This window comes from Pan paniscus, chromosome 5 (assembly GCF_029289425.2).
Source record: "Pan paniscus chromosome 5, NHGRI_mPanPan1-v2.0_pri, whole genome shotgun sequence".
NCBI lineage: Eukaryota > Metazoa > Chordata > Mammalia > Primates > Hominidae > Pan > Pan paniscus.
The window spans coordinates 61,726,962-61,746,498 of NC_073254.2; the positions used below are offsets into that span (position 1 = coordinate 61,726,962).

Sequence of the window (19,537 nt, forward strand, 5' to 3'; positions counted from 1 at the left end):
CTTCCCTATGGACATCAACAGATATCACCTCATTCCAATATTTTCACAAGTACTGACTGAACTTGCATGTAGGGCTTTACTTATAACCCAAATAAATTTCATCACTGTGATCTCTGCCCACTATTTCAGCCAACAAGGAATTTCCGGTCACTGGTCCTAAATACATGGAACAGTCAGTCTTGGATTCAGACAGTCAGAAGACATGGATTCAAGTCTGATCTCTACAACTGCTATAGGCCTTACGCAAGTTCTTTAGCCTTTATAAGCCTGTTTTTTCATCTATAAAATGGACACAATAATAGTACCTACCTTATAGTTGTGAGGATTCAATAAGGTAATATAAAAATCACTTTGCAAAGTATAAACCTGTGTAAATGTGAGTTATTAATGAAAGCATCCCAAGACACAAGGTACAAATAACCCACAAACTTAATCATAATAACCATTCATTCTTTGTGTTTTCTACCCCCACATGAAATTAGTGGCAGTTCTGAGATCCTCTGAAATGCAAACTCTGTCTCCCCCACTACCATCTGTGACCCATTCTAGTTTGCTTTCCTTCCTGATAGAGTTCCTGTCTTTTATTGACAAAAGGCGGGGAAACCTGGTGTAAGAACCAGTATAATTAAATACCAGGATAGTTCTCTAGAAACCAACCATGTGGAAGTGGATGAAACCAGAAAAACCCTTTAATGTCGCTGACGTGGGTGTCCAAATGTTCAGGCAGGGCATCCACTTCCAGTTTCCCACTGAAAGAGGAACTTAAAATTGCCAAGGTTCTGGTTGTTGGAATTCTGTAGAGCCACGGTTCCCAAGCAAAGGGAAACATGCAATGAATATGATATGATATATGATATGCTACAATATATTCTATCAATCAACATGAGATCTCACCCTGCCTCAAGACCATCAGAGCCCTCTGAACTTATTCAGGAACAATGAGGTATCTACCCATTTCCTATAATAAGGACGATCTCAAAAACTGAATTCTCAGATTTAATCCAAAAGACTAGGAAGTGCTTGGTAGTTTTCACTAAAGTCCTTCCCTATGAACCTCCAGGTACCTTTCCAAACACAAATCTATAGAATTGTAGAATACATTATAGCATATCATATATCATATCATATTCATTGCATGTCTCCCTTTGCTTGGGAACTGTGGCTCTACAGAATTCCAACAACCAGACCTTAGCAATTTTAAGTTCCTCTTTCAGTGAGAAAATGGAAGTGGATGCCCTGCCTGAAATCTTTGCTAATTTCCACGATTTACAGATTAGAATAGCTGAGGTTTTTAGAGCACACATACTTTTGCAAAAGACTAATCAAAGAGTCACAACTAGAGGACATGTACAAAGCAAGAAATTCAACGATTAAATATACTCGGACTACTTAAGTAACAAACACCTAATGTTTATTAATAAATTAGTACACTTGAAGGCATTTTTCTGATATCGGTCCTTCACCACTACCCACAAACCCCACCCACACAAAGGGAGTCCATGCCACCTTTGCATTGGAACCTGGCAACTGAGCATTAGAAGGTACATTTGTAAATGGGAGCATAGTTGCAAATATATCAGACAAGGGTTCTTACAGTTGCAGCCATTTTTAATTAAAGTAATTGGTGAAGGAATCCCACCAGGACCAAGGCCTTGAGAGCAGATTGGACCTATTGATCATGTGTATATAAAAAACAAGACATCTTTTAAAGCAAAGCTGGGCAAATTCTCTATGGAAAGGGCGCCACTGGCACTTGATTTTGACTTTCCAAAGTGCAGCAATGTGTTCCAGAACAGCTCAAATCCTAAAAGGTGAAGTTCAAGTTCTTTGGTGGCCCAGTTGTCAAGCCACTTAAATAGCAAATCCTGATGGCTTGAGGATTTCATTTCTCCAGCCCAGAGCATATTAGCATAAGAAGAGTACAAGTAATCAAGCATTCTACACGGTGTCCAGGTGAAAACCATACAATCAGCAATAGTGTGGTCAAGTTTCAGCCATGAATATGAACTATACAAGACATATTTAAAAGATAACTCAAAGTTGAATTGCATTACAGTAACTCAATGGGGTCTTAAATTTTCTTAATCTTTAAGAAAATTTATAAAGGACAAACAATAATAAAAATAGTAATAATATTTGTTTTTAAAAAGTAGGTGTGAATGTTAAGAGACATAAAGACTGCTTATAGGATTCACAAGATGCCATTATACTTTTAAGAAGTTAAGAGCCTCACAATCCAGTGTGTGGGAAAAGTCACACTGCATTTATGGTAAGTTAAGTAAATTTAAAGTGCACAGAATAATCTTGAAAATACATAAGAAGGCAAAATGGAGAAAATATGGAACTTAAAAAACTTTAGTGGTGGGTATTTCACAACAGTTACACCTTGCAAAGGCTTATAAACCAACTTCCCAGAAGAGTTATTTAAAACAAAAAGAGAGAGAGAGAAAGAACTCAAGCACTGGCCATATACTCTGTTAAACACACACACACACACACACACACACACACACACACACACCCCAAACAACAAAAATCAGAAACAGAAGAAAATTAAAAAACCACCCTGCCACTAAATTGAGTAATTTCCAGAATGCAGTATCCCTATGTTCTACAGCAGGTCAGGAAGATGGCTATAAACAGAGTCCAGGAGGGTCTGGCTGGCTTCCTGGCTCTTGACTCCAATAATTTCGAATAGCCGGTCTAGTTTGTCCTCAGCCTGGGGAATCTCTTCAATCACCCGCAGCTCCTCAGGATTTAGAAAGTGGAGCATGTCATCAAAGATAGGCTGCAAGTCACAGGGGTCCAGGCGTACCTGCCGCAACACTGTGTCCTTCTTTTCTGCAGAGAAGAGAGGGAAGCAAAGAGAGCTGTAAGGTGACTGTACTGGCAAGGCCTGGAGGAAGGAGAGCAGGGTCCTAGAGAGAGAGACATCTATGTCCCCCCCAGCCTATTATTCTCCATCCTCCATTACAGTGAGAGAGTGAGTGATCCTCTGGCACATTCGAAACAACACAAGAGTTTTTACTTGTGTTGCAAGTGTAAGATAGCAAACAAGATTTGCCTGGTAGAGATCAGACAAGGTCTTGCTTGAATGGCTTGCTGAGGTATCATTAATGTGACATTTGCCTAGACTTAAGTAACTTCTAAATTATTTTAGAATTCAGAAGGTGAATGGTGAGATACTTAAAGAAACCAAAGAAACAAAAACAAAAAACTAAAAAACCTTTACTGCTTTCCCTATCTGAAATGTGTTTACTAAACTAAGATATACCTTTATCCTCATGATGCTATCAAATGTGTGTTTCGGGGAAGGCCTGATAAAATGTAGTCTGGCAAGATTTTTGAAAATTATTTACCAAGCTTGCCGTATCCAAAGATTTAAAGTTGAACTTATCTTGAGAGTCAGAAGTACAGGTTTTAGGCCATGCGCAGCAGCTCACGCCTGTAATCCGAGCACTTTGGAAGGCCGAGGTGGGCGGATCACTTGAAGCCAGGAGTTAGAGATGAGCCTGGCCAACATGGTGAAACCCCATCTCTACTAAAAAAAAGAAAAATTAGCCCGCTGTAGTTCCAGCTACTCAGAGGCTGAGGCAAAAGAATCACTTGATCCAAATGATCAAGTGATCCAAATGATCCAAATGATCAAAAATTCCAAGACAATCTAGTCTACTTATGTGACTTTCTGATTACATTGTAATATTTTAGAACTAAACTGCTGAGAGAGTAAAAGCACATAAATAAGAAAATATGATTTCTTCTCAGGTCATACCTTACATTGGGATGAGGAACTATAACTTTTATTACTATTATAAAGCACTTTTTATAAAATATATTATATAACATAAAATATAAACTAAAATATAAATATTTTATGTAAATGTAAAATAGATTAATATAAATATATAAAGTATACAAATTATAAATATGTAAATATAACATTTTATAAATACATAAAATAATCAAATATAACCCTTTCACTAAAATATAACTGGAATTACCCCAAACTAGAAAATTTCTTTAAAAACTGTCATAAATAGTGTATGCTAATTCCCTACCCTGATATTAAAAATTAAAAGTTGCAAATTCTTTGCCAAAACTACCAATCCATAATGTTTAAAATATTGGTATTTGCAATGTAGTTTAACAAAGTGAACTTTAGGGTATTTTTAAGTCACTAAAACCTGTAGTTTTCTTTTTTTTGAGACAAAGTTTTGCTCTTGTCACCCAGTCTGGAGTACAGTGGCACAATCTCAGCTCACTGCAACCTCCGCGTCTCAGGTTCAAGTGATTCTTTTGCCTCAGCCTCTGAGTAGCTGGAACTACAGCGGGCTAATTTTTCTTTTTTTTTAGTAGAGATGGGGTTTCACCATGTTGGCCAGGCTCATCTCTAACTCCTGGCTTCAAGTGATCCGCCCACCTCGGCCTTCCAAAGTGCTCGGATTACAGGCGTGAGCTGCTGCGCACGGCCTAAAACCTGTACTTCTGACTCTCAAGATAAGTTCAACTTTAAATCTTTGGATACGGCAAGCTTGGTAAATAATTTTCAAAAATCTTGCCAGACTACATTTTATCAGGCCTTCCCCGAAACACACATTTGATAGCATCATGAGGATAAAGGGTGGCCGATAGCTCTCCACCGGGCAGTGTGAGCTGCAAAGATTTTGGAGGCGTGTCTTCGCCAGCCAATGGCGAGGTTACTCTCGGGCCAGCGTATCTTGAAGTTTTGGACTGGTCTTCCTGGGCAGGTAATTCAGATGACTCAACTCTCAGCTACGACTGGGACGAATCGTAGGGACGAATCCCAGGGGCTCTTTGGGGGGTTTAAGTGCGTGTGTGAGGTCTGCTGCGATGCCCGTACCTTTGGTAATAAAGGAACCGTTCCTGCTCAGCGCGGAGGAGCCGCTGGATGTAGAGTCACAGCGGAGAAGGGGCTCCGACTCATCCACGAAGAAGCCCTTGTTCTTGTCCTGTGGGGAAGGCTCCACCGTCAGGAGAGCGGAATTCTCAAGTTTCGCGTTGGGGCTGGGGATGGGGCTCGGGCTAAGTGGGCTGGGGCTCATCGGGAGAGCTAGTTTGTCAGTTTCCAGCTGTAGGAGGGAAAATTTTTTTTAATTATATATAGAAAAAAAAAAGTAAAATTAAAATCCCTCCTCAGAGGCTATTTTTTTTGTTCCATTTAATATTTTATATATACATCCTCTCACTTCAGTTGACCTTAACTTATTTATATGATTGCTAGACACATACACAGACTTTTAAACCCTTCAAAAATACAGTGAGGACATGCATGAGTACTAAAAACGGGGAGGCATATGAACCAAGCTATTATCTCAGGGGAGTAGAAGGGAACATGGGTGTAAGGAGAAAGATCCCCGATTTAAAATATAATTTTGTAGAGCTGAAAGGAGTCTTAGATATAATTTAGTATTATGAGCTGAACGAATTATGCCACCTCCGTGTTGAAGCCCTGACCCCCAGTACTTCAGAATGAGACTACTGTGAGAGAGGGCCTTTAAAGAGGTAATTACAGTAACATGAGGTCTTTAGGGTTGGCTACACTCCGATATAACTGGTGTCTTTAATAAAAAGAAGAGATGAGGACACAGACGCACACAGAGGGAAGACACAGTGAAGACATGGTGAGAAGGCAGCCATCTGCAAGCCAAGAGAGAGACCTCAGAAGACACCTTGGTCTTGGCCTTCTGAGGCTCCAGAATTGTGAGAAGACCAATTTCTGTTGTTTAAGCCATGCAGTCTGCGGTCCTTTGTTACTGCAGCGCTTGCTGACTCTTACACTCAGCTTCACAGGGAAGGAAACTGGGGCCTGGAGAAGTGAAGTGACTTTCTTAACTAAGGGCCAACAGGGAAGTCACAGAACTAAAACTAGACCCCAGGTTTTCTGACTCCCATTTCAAACTAGCTCAGGAAAAAAACTGCTAAAATTAAGAATGAGAACAGGAGAAAAGGAGAGGTGTCAGTGGCTGGGAGGAGAGTAATGACCAAAGGATAGAACAGAGACTGTGAAGATTGCATTCTGGAGTGGGGAGGTCAGAGAGACAATAACAAACACACAAGATGGTTTCAGATAAAGATGGTGAGCTTCACCACCACTCTGGCTGGTGGGTGGAGAATGGATTTTAGGGAGGCAAGAATCAAAGCAGGGAGAGCAGTTAGGATGCTCCTACAGTGGCTACATACAGTATGACTGTGGCTTGTACTGGGGGTGTGCAGTGGAGAGAGGGGGAAGTGATAGGTGATGTGACCTCATTTTACCAGTAAAATGACTGCGGCCCAAAGAGGGCACACAGCTACTGGGAGAAAGCCAGTGCTCAACTCAGGCCTGCTTGACATCTCTATTTGGCCCTTTCATTTGAGAAAATACATCAGAACTCTGGCAGGCACTTGTGGCCTCTCCTAGTAATTGACTTTATCTTTTTATTGGCTCTTCCGGCATGGATAAAAAAACCTGGGAGCCAGCTGGCCAGATCACACAGAGCAGGGTTCAGGGAATGATGGGCACTCTCCCCAAGCTGTTAATCACCACTCCTTAGAATCCTCATCCCTTCACTCACACACTTCAAGTAAAATGTTTTCAAGCTTTTCAACGAAGATATTGATATTTCAAAGTATTACATGGGATAGTTATATAAGGCACAAAGCAAACACAACTGCTTCTTTTACAAATTTTAAGGCCTGAGAAATTCTTGCAACTGATTGCAGATTGTGAAGATAACTGATTACTGCACATGTCTAATGTTCCAACAGCGTTTTTCCTCTGAACCACCACCCACACCCTGCTGCTGCTTCCAGGGCAAGTTTCAGACTTGGGAAACATGCATACCTAGCAGTCCCTTTCTGACCTACAGACAAATGTTACGTACATGCTTGTAAAATGTTAATTCCATAGGCCCTGGCGCGTGCCCCTCCTCCTTGAAAATGCACATGGCCATTCACGCCAACACACTTTTTTAATTCACTCAGTTAGACTAAGAACACTTGTCTACATCCTGGTTCTCAGGGACAATACATTGGAAGACATGGTCAGTCAATATAGTACACTGTTCTTGCTTAAAAGGAAATTTCCACCCACAAATCACATGCCAATGAGCAAAAAGTCCACCCACCTGTTTCCTAAATTCATTTGAAAACTTGAAATGTTTAATTTTCCCCCCGATTTCACCAAAAGGTCCTATTAGTAAAACTTAAGCACATGATTTCCAACATAATTGGAAAGACAGAATGCTGAACTGATGCTCTCCTGTAATTAACAATGAGTCAGGTGAATATGAAAATGCCCCTACAAATGGGATTAGCATCACAGCAGAGCTAACAAGCATCACTAAAGCCAGAGACCATTTAAAAATCATCTTTCTGGAAAATCTACTCAGTTACTAACTATAAGTATCTCTTACTTTGTGCAACCGTAGCTGGTTGCATTTTGACTTCACCTAAAGTTGTTTTCACTTTTTCCCAAAAGAAAGTTCATGGTTCAGCATTCTGAGTTTATAGCCAATGAAGAACACCTACAATAAGATTTAGATACTAAAGAGAAAACAAATACTCTAAACAAGAAAGCCATATTTCCAGAGAAGAGGATCCTCTTATTAAAACTTTGAGCATAAACTTACCAAGATACTCATAAAATAAAATAATTTATTTCCTAAGGTTCTTTGAGCTTTCCAAATTCTCTGTAAAGATATATTAGGCTGGGCACGGTGACTCACACCTATTTTTTTTTGTTCCATTTAATATTTTATACATACATCCTCCCATTTCAGTTGACCATAACCAGTTGACCTATAATACTAGCACTTTGGGAGGCCGAGGTGGGTGGGTCACTTGAGGTCAGGAGTTCAAGACAAGCCTGGGCAACATGGTGAAACCCTGTCTCCACTAAAAATACAAAAATGAGCCAGGCGTGGTGGCAGGCGCCTGTAATCCCAACTACTTGGGAGTCTGAGGCAGGAGAATCGCTTGAACCAGGGAGGTGGAGGTTGCAGTGAGCCAAGATCGTGCCACTGCCCTCCAGCCTGGACGACAGAGTGAGACTCTGTCTCAAAAAATAGAAAGAAAAAAAGATATATTAACTTTTACAGCTAGAAAATCAATAAATGTTGTTTTTAAAAGCCGTCACTACCGATAAGTATATTTTCCTTCTGCTACCTTGAAAATGTTGTGGCTGCAGCAGCTCTTATTTATATGGGTAGCCAAGAAACAGGGTAACAGGAAGATTATCAACGTGGCTGAGCTCCTCTCTATACTTTTGTGAAATGTTTGTGGACACGGCATTCATACATGTCCCAACTTATTTCAATAAGGCAGATATTAAGAAAATGCGGCCTGTAAAGGCAATGTATCTGTCACTTATTTGAAGCTCCTTTGGAGAAACTTGAAAACTACAGTTCTTTTTGCCTACTGCCATGACATAATCCTAACTTGGAAGACTCATGTGAGAAATGAGGTGGGGACAGTAAATAGACCAAAATGGTAGGGGGCTCCCAAAGCAGCCCAAAAGAGATCAATTCTATTTTGTGAACTTCAACAGCATGGCATTTCTTTCAGCCAAACAAGTTCCAAATGTCCTTCTGATTAGTTTCCATGCAAACACACTTAGTCCTTCCAGGTACTTATTAGTCCAAACTGATAAGGGAAGAAAGATAAATGGTTCAACTCACTCAAGGCTGAGTCACACCTAAAGCTCTGCTGCTGACCTAACAATTTTCCTTTCCGAGCACCTCTACCACTGAGTACAAGGAACCATCCAAATGGATTAGGTAAACAGACTACTGCTTTGGGAATCTGAACATCTCTGGGCTACTGAGTTTGGTAGCAGTGTTTATGAGAATAATGATTTAACTTGTATCTGGATTGTACCACAATGAACCACGACACGACTGTCATCATTGTCTTTCCCCATTTCCAGCTGTGTCCTTGCCAACCCTACATTCCTGCACCAACCAGACTTCTAAAAAACTGAAGTACCCACTCTGGGTGCTTAACCAAATCAAAATGGGAAACTGAGGCTGGGCACAGTGGCTTACACCTGTAATCCCAACACTTTGGGAGGCCAAATGGGCAGATCACTGTAGGTCAGGAGTTCAAGACCAGCCTGGTCAACATAGCGAAACCCTGTCTCTACTAAAACTACAAAAATTAGCCGGCCATGGTGGCACATGCCTGTAATCCCAGCTGCTCAGGAGGCTGAGGCAGGAGGATCGCTTGAACTGGGGAGGCGGAGGTTGCAGTGAGGCGAGATCACGCCCCTGCACTCCAGCCTGGGCAACAGAGCAAGACTCCATCTCAAAAAAAAAAAAAAAAAAAAAAGGAAACTGAAGCTCAAAAATAATTCTCCACTTCTAATATCAAACTGAAAAATCACTTCCCTGTTGACTGACCTTTCCTGAGATGACACACTGGTGGAGGTTGCAGTATTCCCCTAGCCCCGGGGATGGCAGAGCCATGGATGGTAAAGGAAAATCCTTCCAAGTTTTATTCATGACAAGGGTGGTAGATAAATAAGATTTCGAGGCAGCAAGATCTGGCAGCATTCCTGAGTAGACTCTGAGAGCAGGAATAGGTGAGAACTCCAGCCTCAACTGCCATCTGTGTGGCATGTACTTCATGTTCCCCATAGTCAGCTCCTAAAAATCAAAGTCATGAAAATCCTGGAAAAAGCATTGCAAGAAAAGAGAGAAGACATAACACTGACTAGCTGTGTGGCACTAGGAAAACCACTTCCCTCATCAGACCTGTGGTCTCACTTCTAACCTAAATAGGTTAGACCAGGTCACTTCTGTGTTCCTTTCATTCAAATTATGTCTTATTTATTGCTTGTCTTACTGTTGCTATTTCATTCTCCTCATGCCCTAATCCCCCACTCCAATTCTCTTTCCCCTTCCAAGTTACCCCCAAATGAACTACCTGCTCAACGAAAGTTTACCACAAAGTTATTTTCAATTACTACCCAATTACAATCTCCCTGTGGTTGCACAATCTGTTTTCATAAAACTAATTAATGACTTTGATGCATCAGCGACCCCCTGAAATGAAGCATTAATTGCCCAGCCTGGATGCTCTTTGCCAGCCTGCTAAAATGGTTCCATTTAACCCCTTGGCTCCTGACACTACCCAGTTCAATACCACCAGGCCCCTTTTCCCTAATATAACTAGATATGCCTGATAGTCCCCAGCAGAAAGCTCCTTACAGTAAAGTCGCTGTTTTGATTTAATTTTCCCTCCAGACCTCATTCAACACTTAGAAAGAAGGAAGAGTTCTATGTTACATTTGTGAAAATCTCTCACTTTAATAATGGTTTTTAAAAGCCCATTTGCTAAATCTAACTGAAACTTACTGCTTTTCCATATGAGGTAACAAAAAGAGACCTGAAGAAATAAGCCATTGCCAATACTGTGCTAGGTGATTCAGCAGAAAATATCTGTGATTCGTTTGCTGCTAAGGAAGTTGTATCAGCCCCATTTTACAGATGAGGAAACTGAGGCTCTAAGAGATAATAACTTGCCCCAAGCCATAGAACCAGGATTCAAGACCAGGTCTGTCTAGTTTCAAAGTTACCCTCTTTGCCGCCATGTCACTTCCCTGTCTGGACCCCACAGCATTTAGAGAAAATTGACAAATCCTGTAAACTGATTACAAGTGATCACATGACCACAGGGCATTGCCCAAGCCCCTCCGCTAGAGTGAAGTGGGTAGAGGTTGAGATCTGCAAGTACCTGGGACTCAATGGCAGACTTACACTCCAGCTGGATGACTGCGCTAAGATAAATATGAGAGATTCTGTAAATACCAGATACCTCAACTGTAGCCAATAACTTTGTTTTCTATTGAAAATATTTCAGATCCCAACAGACAAGTGGCTGGTTAAGAAAACAAACAAACAAATTCAATTTCTACTAAAGGTTTATCTCAAAGGAATTCTAGTCGTGAATAAATATAAAATTACAACTATTTAAGAATTATGATATTATCTCAAGCCTGTTTCCCCTGCTCTCCTAGCTGCCCACATAATCAAAATCAAATTAGATTTCAAGACCTTCTATAGGCCTATACAGGCATATAAGATTGGGCTCTGGGAGGAAAAAAAGGCATATTTTCTTTGCCAGAAAAGTATTTCTTGATATCTGAATCTATGTGGTCTTTAGAGAAGAGGAATTCAGATAATAAGAAATGCTTTCTTATTCAAATCTATGTGGTTCCAGGATTTCAGATATAAATGAGGGTTCATATAATGAGGTTACCAGCCTGATCACAAAACAATTTATCTGAATCTATTCAATTCCTAAGTTCGGACACTGTAAAATACTTGTATATAATGATTTCTCCCTTAAAAAATAAAAACAAATACATCACCCTAAAAAAAAGTTTCAGATGATGAGAGACAATGATTTTAAAATTATTCTTCTGAGTGTGAATTCTTGCTCAATTCAATCCAGAGTAAGGGGTCTTGGCAAGTAGAACCCAAATGTACCCAAATTTTTTTTGCAAACAAAAATCTTAAGAGGCAAATGGAAAAATGCTGATTTCTAAATGCTTGAAAGAAGGATTATCAGTTATAAGAAATTTAGAGAAAGTCTTCGAAATGGGAATATGGACTGGAAACGTATACATACCTAGATAAAGCAAATATGCCAAAATCTGAATAACGATTGAATCTAGATGGTAGATTTATTATTTGTTGTAATGTGCTTCCAAATTTTCTTTGCTTCGTAAGTCTTCTCTTAAAACGTTATTTTAAAAAATTAAAGAGAAGGGCCAAGAGTCAAGTAACTTTAAGAGAAAAATTCCCCAAACTTTTCCTGGGCTTCTAATTGTTGAGTTAAAACCTCTTGTTTTCTTTCCTTCTTTCTTCTTCTCCTGCACAGCCCAGACTTTAGTACGTGAAGCAAGGAGGTGCTTCCATTGCATAAGTAGGGAACAGCACCAACCCTTATATCTAAATTGTCAATTGCCAAGTGGACGGCGAGGGCCATCTGCTGTCTAGAGCTCCCTGGGATCACTGGATGTCATGGGATGGAAGAAGGAACAGGAGCACAACACCAAGATGTTCTGCTCAGCTTCCTTGGGAACCCCCAAGCCAGACCACAGAGATGGCATAGGTGAGTGAACCTTAAGCTGGGAGCCAATGCAGAGCCTGCAGAACAAACTCACCCACCATCAGGGGAATCTCAGGATTAACCTGGCCAAAAAAATGCCAAAACCACTGGGGAATTATTTTAAAAAACACTCCCACTCACCCCAGATCTGTTCAAGCACAGAATAATGAAAAGGTTTTGTTTCAACTGCAACCTTACTTAAGGCCTATGAAGTTAGACTAGGTTAGCTGGTCACGGTGGGTTTCTCGCTTAAATACCCCAAACTCAAATCAAGGTAGTTGACTATAATTTTCTGTATATACCTCGTCTTAGAATTCTCATCATTTCTAAGAGTTAATTTCAAAATTGAGCCCCAAAGTCTATAAATCCACCGCCATTTAAGTCAAAGTGTCAATAGCCAATCCTTGCCCTAAGCAAGAGAGCTGTGCCTTTGCTGTATGTACAGGAGAAAAGCCACAACAAATAGTGCTGCACAAAGCTGCCAAAGCTGGTAAGAACCAGCTGGCTCCGGAGGGAGGGAAAAGGGGGGGGCAGCCCCGCCCTGCTGCCGGCACGGGTGTCTGCAGGCTGTCCAGGCTGCTGACATCAACGGTAGTGGTGTTGCAGCCCTGAGCTGACTCACTGATTAGCTTTCTCAAAAAGAGGAAGTGAGGACAGTGAATAAGTGGATTCTCTTGGTTCAGAGCTGGAGCCCACTCACGTTTGAATATATTGCCAAGACTTTTAAGAGCTCAGCACCATCGGGACATGAGGAGATCATGCTCCGTTGGAAATTCCTTAGGTTTCCCTAAACTTCTATTGGAAAATCTTTCCCACAAAAAAGCCTTTCGATAATTCTATCCATGAGAAAAAGTTTCGCAAACCTTTTTAAAGCTTGCCATAAGACACTGTGGAGGATGGAAAGTAATTTCATAGGAAACTCAAGACCTTGAAGAAGGCTTAAGTTCATCTTTATGACTCGGGCTTTTTGAACTCATCAAATCTGATTAAATTAGCATTGCATAATAAGTCCATTAATTAGATTCATGCCATTAGAATTACAATGCATATGGTCTACAAGTCTAAGTTAACCTTTGATTTTAACCTCTGACTTCCAAGTCTCGGCAACTCAGTTTCCCTCCGTGGTGGTAACTACTGTTACCAAGTCACAATATACTCTTCCAGAGATAGAGACAGTCTACACTTATACCAATAAATAAGTATATATGTTCTCCACCCCCCTTATTTTTTAAAACAATTTTTAACATCTATGTATATACTGTGTGTGTGTATATATATATGTATATATATTTGCAATATGGTGGCACAATGTACATACTGTTGTTTTTTTTGTTTTGTTTCTTTCGTGTCTCCCAGGCTGGAGTGCAGTGGTGCAATCTCGGCTCACTGCAGCCTCCATATCCCGTATTCAATTGATTTTCGTGCCTCAGCCTCCTGACTAGCTGGGATTACAGGCATGCACCACCAGGCCCAGATGATTTTTGTATTTTTAGTAGAGATGGGGTTTCACCATGTTGGCCAGGCTGTTCTCAAACTCCTGACTTCAAGTGATCTGCCCACCTTGGCCTCCCAAAGTGCTGGGATTATAGGCGTGAGCCACTGTGCCCCATCCTACGTACTATTCTTCACCTGGCCTTTTTTCGTTTAACCCTTCTTGAGGTTAGCACATGAAGAGCTGACTCACTTCTTCTGACAAGTGCATGCTGTTCCATTGTACGGATGTTCAATAACTTACATAACCAGTCCTCTAGTGAAGGGCATTTGTAGATCTCCTCACTCTTTTGCTATTACACATGACACTACAATGAATATATGTGTACTTGCATCATTCTGAATGCATGTGAACATGTGTAAGATATCTTCCTAGATGTGGAATTATAGGTCTCCATGCCAGCCTGAGAGGTTAAAAATCTGCATATTTAAAAAGTCTTCAGGCTGGGCGCGGTGGCTCACACCTGTAATCCCAGCACTTTGGGAGGCCAAGGCGGGCGGATCACAAGGTCAGGAGATAGAGACCATCCTGGCTAACACGGTGAAACCCCATCTCTACTAAAAAATACAAAAAAAATTAGCCAGGCGTGGTGGCGGGCACCTGTATTCCCAGCTACTCGGGAGGCAGAGGCAGGAGAATGGCGTGAACCCGGGAGGCGGAGCTTGCAGTGACCTGAGATGGCGCCACTGCATGCCAGCCTGGGAGACACAGCAAGACTCCGTCTCAAAAAAAAAAAAAAAAGGCTTCAGTATTTCCTTCTCTGTGAACTGTCTTGTTCACAAGACTGCACATTTTTTTCTTAATTTGTAAAAACTCCTTATTTTTCAAGAAACTGAACCCTATGTTTCAAACAATTTCAACCTGTGATTATTTTGTCTTTTGATTTGTATACGGTGTTTTCTGGCTTGTGTATTTATTGTTAAGTAGTTGCATTGTTCTTGTACGGCTTCTGTGCTTTATGTTATTCTCTACTGTTGTGATTATAAAAACAAAACATTTCCCCCAAGTTTTTTTTCTAGTACTTTTTTGGTGATAAGTCATTTTAGTTGTTGGGCATTTAATTTCAGCCTGTCCTGTGAAAGTCCAACTGTAGATCAATCAAAGTTTCCTCTGTGGCAATTGTTTATTAAAAAACCAGGAATGACATTAGTCTCTCCCAAGGAAATGGCGAAAAATAAGTGATGAAAACCTCGAAATTAACTGATATAAAATAAAACCTACTGCTGACCATGATGCAATTCCTCATCAGCAAGTGTACCTGTTATTGACACTTGGGTTATAACAGAATAAGGGACACTTTCAGAAACACAGAGTGGAGAAGCTAGGCCAAAGCTGGAAGCTATTCAACTTTATCCAAATCGGTGTTTTGGCTTTAAAAAGAAAAACTGAAAATGTGCTCTCCTGCACTGGTAATTGATGGAGAAAATAAGCTTCTTTTCACAGTATTGATTCTGATTTCCTCCCAATGCACTTTTTGAGAAAGCCAGTAAGGGTGTAGATTAAAGGGGTGGGAAATGTCATCCACTAACAGACCCAGCCTTTTCTGAATGGTGAGACACTCTGTCTCAGAAAAAAATTAAAGCCCACTTCCATCCCTCTGTATAGCAGCTTCACAGAATATATTCTCAAGTCTGGCTCACATATCTATCCCTCCTATAAAACTGTCAGCATCCTAAGGGATGATTCTGCTTTGTGTTTTGTTTTGTTTCATTTAGTATCTCAGTGCCTGGTACAGGGCTCAATACATAATGGGTGCTCTGATAATCTATTAAATAAATTGTCTGTGTTGAATTATCTCAACCTTAAAGGCAATACTAAGAAGAAGTGTGTGTGTGTGTGTGTGTGTGTGTGTGTGTTGGGGAGGGAGTGTACATTAATATAAAGACCCCAAGAATCTGTTTCCTAGACTTTTCTCCTTACGATCTGCATACAGCAAGCTCAACTACTATATTTATTAAAATTCTATGATGCATATTTTTTTCACATTTTAACATCTCTGAAATAGGGGTGTCTCTTACAATTATAATTAACAGTATTTTATTTCTTTCTCAGTAATACATAATGACAATGGTATATCTTACAATTGACATGGGATTCAATGAAATATAGTAATATATCTGTATTAGTCAGTTTTCATACTGCTATAAAGAAATACCTGAAGTTGGATAATTTATAAAGAAATGAGGTTTCATATGCTCACGGTTCTGCAAGCTGTATAGGAAGCATGACTGGGGAGGCCTCAGGAAACTTATAATCATGGCAGAAGGCAAAGGGGAAGCAGGCATGTCTTACATGGTCAGAGCAGTGGTGACAGGGGGAGGTGCCACATGCTTTCACACAATCAGATCTCGTGAGAACTCTATTGCAAGAACAGCGCCAAAGCAGGAAATCTGCCCACATGATCTAGTCACCTCCCACCAGGCCCCACCTCCAACATTGGGAATTACAATTCAACATGAGGTTTGGGCAGGGACACAGACCCAAACCATATCACTATCTTAATTAGAATATACCCACCTATACTTCTCAGGACCATGAAGCTTGCTAAATAAACCAGCTATAGAGCACCCAGACAGTGTTTGGGACACAACAGATATTTAGCAAATGCTGATTTCAACTTAATGTGCATTTACTGAAAACATAATGCATTTGCTGTCAAGTCAAAAAAAGGACAATGTAGAATTCAAATTCCAACACAGAAAATAGTTGCTAAGATTTACTGAGCCCCCTGCTCTATGTCAAGTGCAGGACTGGGCATTTACACTCACCTCTATTTCTCAGCAAGATCTTTACAAAGCACTTACAAAGCTTGGAGACTGTACAGGACTTGCCCAAGGTCACATAGTGAGTGGCAAAAGCAAAATTCAAACCCAGTTCAGAGAGACAAAGTCAAATTCTTGAATTTGTCAGTTCCTTCTAGTAGTTCCTGGAGATTCAAAGTTCAATATCTAGCACGTGACATGAAATGGGATATTAAAACCTTATTTCTATACCTTAAATATTACAGAACAGTTAAGGGTTTCTAAAAAGCTTGCTACTGAGCAAAACAAGGATGTAAGTAAAACAGACGTTCTTTGCAGAGTCAAAGATTTGAGAAGCCCTTAATATGAAAAAGCAGGTGGGGCTTCCTAGGCAGAAACCAAATGTGAAAGTTTCAGGAAAGAAGACCAAAACATAGTCTTGAAAAAAAACTAGTCTGATTTTTTTAAGTGACTTTCAAATGGACAAATATATATCTGCTCTAGCTTTCTATGTATTTTTTTGGCAGGTTGAGTACTTCTTCACCCTGATGCTTATAATTCCTCATGCACACTTCTATTATAACATTTGCTTATCCCACTGAATTATAATTATTTGCACATGTGTCTCCATCACCACAAGTGAGTTATTGAAAGGCATTGACCACTTTTCTTCTTTACCCAGTACCAGGCTCACAGCTGGTGTTTGACAAAAGGTTGTCAACTAACTGAATGAAACTTTGGACCATGATAATAAATAGAACAGCCTGAAATGTCATTAAAAATCTAAAGCCTATTTATAAACATTGCTCCTTTGTGCACAATGACAACTTTAAACACAAGCATCACTAAATGTTCCTGGTTCTATGTGTGTCAGCAATCCCTTTATAATGTCTTCTTCTCCTCACCACCCCAGAAGTTCCCCAGAGCCCGCAGTCACACCCCATGAATTAAGTAACTTGACCTTAAATAACCCTCCATGCTGCAGTAACACGGCAGAGGGCAGCTGCTAGATACATGCAAGTTTAGCTGTTACCTTAGGTCCTCAGGTCTTAGGACAAGAATCCCTAATTTCTAAGAGATGACAAATTGGAAAATTAATGACAAAGACTAATTTGAATAGCCAAAAAGCCAACAGTTAATGTACAGCTGGTATTTGCTTCAACTCGTCCTCACTGTATTAAATTTCTGAAAATAGCTGGTCTCAGTCAGACCCGTAGATAAGGACAGCTGCATCCTGCAGCTGGTAAGCAAAAAATCAGTAACTGTAGTTCCCTCTGCAGCAGAGGCAGGAGTGCTGCTCTCACCAAAATAGAAGGCCCAGTACTTCTCTAGCTGTTGGGATTCTCCGAGTTGATTATACAGAGCAAAGCCATCCAGGATCCAACACAGAGTCTACTATAGTAGAGAGAGAGAGAGTGCCTAAGTGCACAAATGCTCTGTTCCTGAGACATAGGTCCCCTATGTGGTTCTGGAAAGGACTAAAATATCCTAACAAAGAATCATTCTATTATATAGAAATCAACAACCACCACCACAAAACATTGGCGGTGGGTCTACTGGTTGTGAAATTATAGTGTAGTTTTAATCTGCTTAATCTTATGGAAGGAGAGATAAGAAGTAGAGCGTTGATTCTCCACTCCGCTTCCTAGTTAACATCAGTCCTTTACATTTGTGAATCTCTGATCAAAGCAGACAGCTAAAGTAACAATTTATATTATTTTAAATTGTTGTGGTTGTTTTTAATACCATCATTTTTTAAGTATCTATAAAATTTCTTTTTCCACCCCTTTCTCTCATGAAGCAATGAAGGGATGCTGAAACTCTAACCACAGATATAATACTTCTGAACCTAGCTGCAAAGCATCACTTTAATATCTCACTCTAGTATGGCCCACAGTAATTTGATTATCAAAATTAATTTTGATAACCACTCACAGTGTGAAGGGCAGGTTCTGTAATTCCCATTTTAAATGGAAAAATCTCAGAGTTAGAGAAATTGTTTGCCCAGGGTTTCCTATGGAGAAGAAACAGACTCCTTTCCTCCCACCCTAGCCAAGGCGCAGGGGAAAAGTGCACTGGTTAAGTCTCTCTGCACATACAAAGGCGCTAAAATAAAAGGGGGGAGCGAAAAAAAAACATGGAAAACAAAATCATAAGGAAAACCAGAAATTCACTTGCTCAATTTTGTTTCTCTGACAGCTATTAAGGAAGCAGACCATTATCTCCCTTGCTAGAGAAAACATTCCAGCCAGCCTAGGAACATGTGCTCAGGCAGTAAGCAACACATAGCTACAGTTAGCTGGGATTTCCAGCTCTGGGGCACTGAACCCAGATAGCACTTCCTGCTCGGCCACCTGCTTTCAGCAGTCCTGGAATTGGGTGGACATCCCCACCCAACACTAAGTGACCCTCAGTATTCAGCATCTAAAAGACCCATTATGTGTATGAGTTTTAGCTAGTTAGGAACATTCTTCCATCTCTCTTGCCTCCAGAGCCTGGAAATAATTGCAACTATTAATAGTCAACATCTGACAAATGCTTACAGTGGGTCACACTCACCTCATTCTCAGAGTAACCCATAGGACAGGCACTCATGTTGTTCCTATTGTCTCATGAAGAAACTGAGGCAGAGAGGCCAAGTAATTTACTCAGGGTCCCTAAAATGACTATGTTGCCAGGACAGGGATTTAACCCGGCACACGTCTCCATACTGATGTTCTAATCGGAGCCTTACTGGCTGGTTAGATGGCGATCCAGCACATTCCTCCTCCCAACCTCTTGGATTTACTCCTTCAGATTATATAAGTATGTGTAAACTTCTTCCTTCCATCCAACTGTAAGCTTCCTTGATGGCATTGACTTTGTCTTACTCATCTTTGCATTGCCCAAAGTGCCTGTTATAATACTGTGCACAAAATGTGTTATGTAATATAGATTTAAAAATAAAATCACATCCTCTCGTTTGCTGGTTAGCAGGGGAAACTTAAACCCAGGCATTAAAGGACTAAAGGAAAATAACTGGCAAGCTAGAATTTTATTTCCAGCTATCCTTCAAAAACTAAGGTGAAATAATGCAATTTATTTATTTATAAATAGGCACTTTTCAGACCAAGAAAAACAGAGTTTACTGCTGGAAACCTACAGAGAGAAGTATTCTTTAGGCAAAAGAAAAATTATCTCAGGTAGAAGT

General features: G+C 40.4%; 1 protein-coding gene across 1 annotated transcript in view; it reads right to left on the reverse strand.

Annotated features, from left to right (window-relative positions):
* Positions 1-1,394: 1,394 nt before the first annotated feature.
* TNFRSF21 (TNF receptor superfamily member 21) overlaps positions 1,395-19,537 on the reverse strand; it is an 80,563-nt gene continuing 62,420 nt past the window's right edge. Inside the window, exons 5-6 of the mRNA XM_003833192.5 lie at positions 4,862-5,090; positions 1,395-2,841 (exon numbers count right to left, since the gene is read on the reverse strand). Of these exons, the coding sequence (XP_003833240.1) occupies positions 2,612-2,841; positions 4,862-5,090 (459 nt within the window). The 3' untranslated portion in view covers positions 1,395-2,611. The remainder of the gene's footprint in view (positions 2,842-4,861; positions 5,091-19,537) is intronic.